Raw genomic sequence first — 4,635 nt, 5'->3', positions numbered from 1 at the left:
TCCAAGAGTCTTCACTTCTATTCACCTCAGCTGTTAGAATTAATTTTAAGCAATTATAAGAGAAATCAATCAAAATTTGCATGCAAAGCCAGAAAAAATCTAGTCCAGTACAACAAACAACATAGCCAATGTAATCCCACAAGTGCGGTCTGGGGAGAATTCCCACAAGTGGAGTCTGATGAGGATAAGACGTACGTAGACCTTACCCCTACCTTTGTGGGGTAGAGAGGTTGTTTCTGAAAAACTCTTGACTCAAAAAAAAATTAATCTAGTCCAGTCAGCAATATATAATTTTTTTTTCTTGGCCAGCAACATAATTAAAAGATCTAAAAGTTGGGGGACGGAGTAGGTAGTGAACACAGAAGTGTTGCAATAACATATCAAGATGGAAAACTTCACAGGGATATTGCCACTTCCCAGCAGGCAACATGTTGGGAGCGTTTGGTATCTACTTAGAGTTACATAGGGATAAATTCTGTAGGTATTAGTAATGCAAGGATTAATCATGTCAAAATAGTTATGCAGGATTCGGTTATTCATATATTAGTTATTCTATATTCTACCCTAATAAATAATACATAGATTCCCTCATAAATTATGCATGCATTAGGTATGTGGAAAAGAAAAATATGAACCAAACATGTATTAGCAATGCTATGTTTGATGTGGAAAAGAAAGACACCAACCTTACATTGTAACTTATGCTAGACTCTATGTGGAGATTATTTTGCCCTGCTTTTGTAACCAAACAAATATACTAGTACTCCCCCCATTTTAATTTGTTTGTTCTTATTTTCTTTTTTAGTATGTTTAAAAAAGAATGACTCTTTTCTTTTTTGGCAAATCTTTAGTTCCAACTTTTCACATTGGCATGTTTAAGACCCCAAGATTAAAGGGCAATTTAATACATTTGACATATCTTTAATTTAAAAGCACAAGATTCAAAAAAACTTCTTTACTTTTTTTAAACTCCATGGCAAGTCAAAACAGGACAAACAAATTGAAATGAAAGGAGTATAAAGTTATGCTAGTTTTAATAGATGGATAACTCCTCTGTGATCGGCAACCAAAACGACCCACAAGTTATTAAGCATAACCACATTGTAACGAAAGCTGGAAATACGTTATCTAACATGCGCCTCATGATATCAGGGGTACTTGCCTTGGTTAGGTATCTCTATATCAATAGGGCAAAAAACCGTTGTTTCAAATATGAGATACATGCAGGCAAATTGTTCACTTTTGTCTGAGGGCTGATTTCCTTCATAAGATGGTTGACATCAAGTACATTCGGGAAGACCAAAGATAATGAACTTCTGAATTCTTCCAGCGTTGATGGCAATGCAGCTAAGAACTTGGAATGAACGAAAGTAAAATCTGCCAAATAAAATGCAAAATGTTTAAATAACATAACAAGCATGGTCACCACATTCTAACATGAGCAAAAAATTTCCACATAGAGATTGACCATTAAGAGAGTTGTGGGCAACAACAGGTTTTGAGAAGCGGAAATCAAATCGATCACCTCTCGAAAGCCACGGAGGCGTTTATTATGCTCCTTCTCCTCATTTTGAAGTTCCTTCTGTGAGTACAAAGCAATATTCATAGAAGGAGAAGATAATCATCAACAAGCAGCTAAACCAAAGTTCGTAAGCTAGTTTATTACCTGTAAAAGAATCCTGTCTTCTTCTGAACTTGTCAAAACAACTCGAACAGGCCTTATTGTTCCTCCCTTTGCTGGGTTTAGCAAAGGTATGACGTCAACAAAATTCTTCAGTGTCTGGCCCAACAGAAAAGTTTAATAAATATCAGCTAGAACAAATTAAGTGATTTTTTGTTCCATGTAATGGGATATACAGGACCTTTAACATTGATAACAATTAATTTCTATAGGCATCATTCTTCAGGACATAATCAAATTTGGAACATTGTATGCTACCATAAACTCTACCTCTACGAGGTAGTGGCAAGGTCTGCGTACACTCTACCCTCCCCAGACCCCACCTAGTGGGATTTCACTGGGTATGTTGTTGTTGTTGTTGTTGTATGCTACCATAAACAGCATCTTTAGCTTCGGCTTTTTTTTGTTTGTTTTGTTTCTATGAAAATTCAAGAGCACAATTCAAAAGGTAAGAAAGAAAAGATAGACACCTCCATCACAAGACGCACTTGACGTTCACTGCAGACATCTATGCTCAAGCAAGGTCTGGATCCATATACGTCATCTCCCGTGACAATTTTTCTCAAGGAACTGATTAGAGCATCTGCAAGACGTCATGAGTATAAAAAAGAGAGCAAAGAAGAGTTGAATTGACAAAGATAATTCTGCTCACCTTCAGGCTTCTTGTTTGTGTCTTTGCAAGCAGTTATCCAATTCTTAACTCGAGATTTGATCCTTTCTGCAAATACAGAATCAGCAACTGTATATCCTGATGGAGTTTGAACTGTACAGATTATAGGTGATGCATTTCCAATTCTATCTACTGCAGCTGATTCTTGTGATTTGGATAAATATGATATGCCTGTCAGAACAAGAAAGGTAGGGTGCAGGAAGGTTACTTCGGCTTTCAGGCAAAAGCTACTCAGCCAGCTAAAGGTATGCAAGAGAAAACTATAGCATCTACTATAGAAAAAGTGTAAAAATAGAACTGTTCTTTTTAAATTAAAAAAAAAATCTCAGCTGTCAAATAAAACTGATAAGATTCAAAACAAAATGATTGAGGTAGAAGAATTATGTTTCAAGGCACTTCAATTCTAGAACTTGAGCAAAGATATTTCCTTTCATTATTAGCATCTGCTACTTGTTCTTTGCACGTGATTACATAGAGAATGAGGCAGCTGGAGCAGCAACTAGAGAGATTTTTCCTTGCCATACATATCTATATTCCAATAACGGATGTTGGGTATAGGTGCTTTGGTCATTGCTAAAGCCACTGAACATTTGTTTTTGGCAGGTAACCTAAGGATTCTAATAATAGATTAACCATCAAAATAAATAACAGAAACATGTCAGTTATGAGTTACATTTCAAACCAGTCCAGCTCAGCTTACCATCATATATGCAGGCATTGAAATCAAAACCTTCTTGAGCCATAGAGGTCAAGTATGATGATTGACAAGAGAAACTATAAGATGGCATCCCTATTTTTAACTCATCACGAGGGAACAAATGAAAGTTGTATCTGCACAAAAAGCACAAAACACTTGTCATTCATGTCTCATGTTTCCCTTTCTCAGACAAAATGATTAGTTAGAAATATAGCAACTAAACCTTCATCTGAAATTGCACTTACATCAGCACCAAACTAACACAAGAAAGAGTGAACACCACATTTTCAGTAAGAATTTGAGCATTAGAAGCATATTTGACAATTAAAAAATTAGAACCAACCCTGCCGTCCACCTCCAATATCCTGCCTCATAAAACTAGGTACTTCTTCAATAGAAGAAGATACTTTACACACTTGAGCAAACCGAATAGCTTTTTAATATACAATTTTAAACCATCTAAACATTGAACCCAAGACTTGTGATTGAACAGAACATTAGTTGAAATTTATACACAACACAATCTTAAGAATTGAAATTAAGAATTAAATGAGTGAGTTGAAGGTGACGCACGGGTGCACGATGAGCTTGGAACCCTTTATGGAAAAGGGGCAAACGGCGAACTGAAGGACCTGAAACCGTTCGGCGGCGTATTTGGCTTTAAGATAGGCGGTGTGGGCGGTGTCAATAGGCATAATACGTTGCCAGGGTGCAGAGTAGGCTCCGGTATTCTTCAATGAGACAGCAATGAAATCAGAGTCGGAAATACAATTGCTTATCTCTTCAAGTGCCGCTGAGAAGTTGGATTTTGTAACTTGCTTTACATTCCATTTGCTCTGGCTATGTCCGGGGTTTGATTGGACAACGGTATTCGAAATCCTCGAGCAAATCAACCGCCTCTGTAACATTGAAACACGAATATACCTCCAGTGTTTGCTGTCCTGATAAACTCCGATGACTTTTCTCGGAAACGGCAGGACAGATACCACAGTTGAGCGCCACCAGAGCCAGTTACAGTGCTGTATTATGAACTATTTATTTGGACCACATGACAATTGGAAAGGTTACAGATAGGTCCTGCAGCTTTGAAATTTCTGCAATGAACTCACCCCATTTTAATTTTTTTGGGGAACTAAGCAAAATAATTACAATTATGTAACCAATTATATTTTTATCCCAACTAAATAATTACACTATATACTCCAACTAATTTTGCTTAATTAATACTAAACCAGTATCATATATTGTATTAATATCATTTAGTCTGATAATTTTGCTTAACTGATACTAAATCAATATATATATATTAGGTACTAAGATTCCTTCTAAGACTTCTTTTTAAGATGCTTCTCTTAACCTCTTCTCGTTAGCTTATAATGTCGATTCATCTAATTTTTAAAGAAAAATAATTCTTATATCATCCTAATCTATATTGATAGCTCAAATATACTATCTAGGCACACATGAAAACTCATAAATTTGATAAGAACCTCATCTGACTACATACGATCTCGGGTACACCTCTTAAAACTCTTGTTAATCTAGTGACTTTAGTCATACTTCATTTCTATCATCTAAAATTAAGAA

General features: G+C 35.9%; 1 protein-coding gene across 1 annotated transcript; it reads right to left on the bottom strand.

Moving 5' to 3' along the window:
- Nucleotides 1-1,162: 1,162 nt before the first annotated feature.
- Nucleotides 1,163-4,026, bottom strand: LOC125807709 (poly(A)-specific ribonuclease PARN-like; the record flags this gene model as incomplete). Its single annotated transcript, XM_049487477.1, is given in 9 exon segments — nt 1,163-1,192; nt 1,195-1,377; nt 1,469-1,501; nt 1,504-1,582; nt 1,667-1,780; nt 2,152-2,264; nt 2,334-2,522; nt 3,052-3,182; nt 3,622-4,026. Coding segments are annotated over 9 exon segments (1,207 nt in total), but the record flags the coding sequence as incomplete, so codon positions are not given.
- Between the last annotated feature and the right edge of the window lie 609 nt (nt 4,027-4,635).

This window comes from Solanum verrucosum, unplaced genomic scaffold (genome assembly GCF_900185275.1).
Source record: "Solanum verrucosum unplaced genomic scaffold, falcon-dt-bn FXZP01000931.1, whole genome shotgun sequence".
NCBI classification, from domain to species: Eukaryota; Viridiplantae; Streptophyta; class Magnoliopsida; order Solanales; family Solanaceae; genus Solanum; species Solanum verrucosum.
This window is presented reverse-complemented; position numbering and strand designations above follow the sequence as displayed.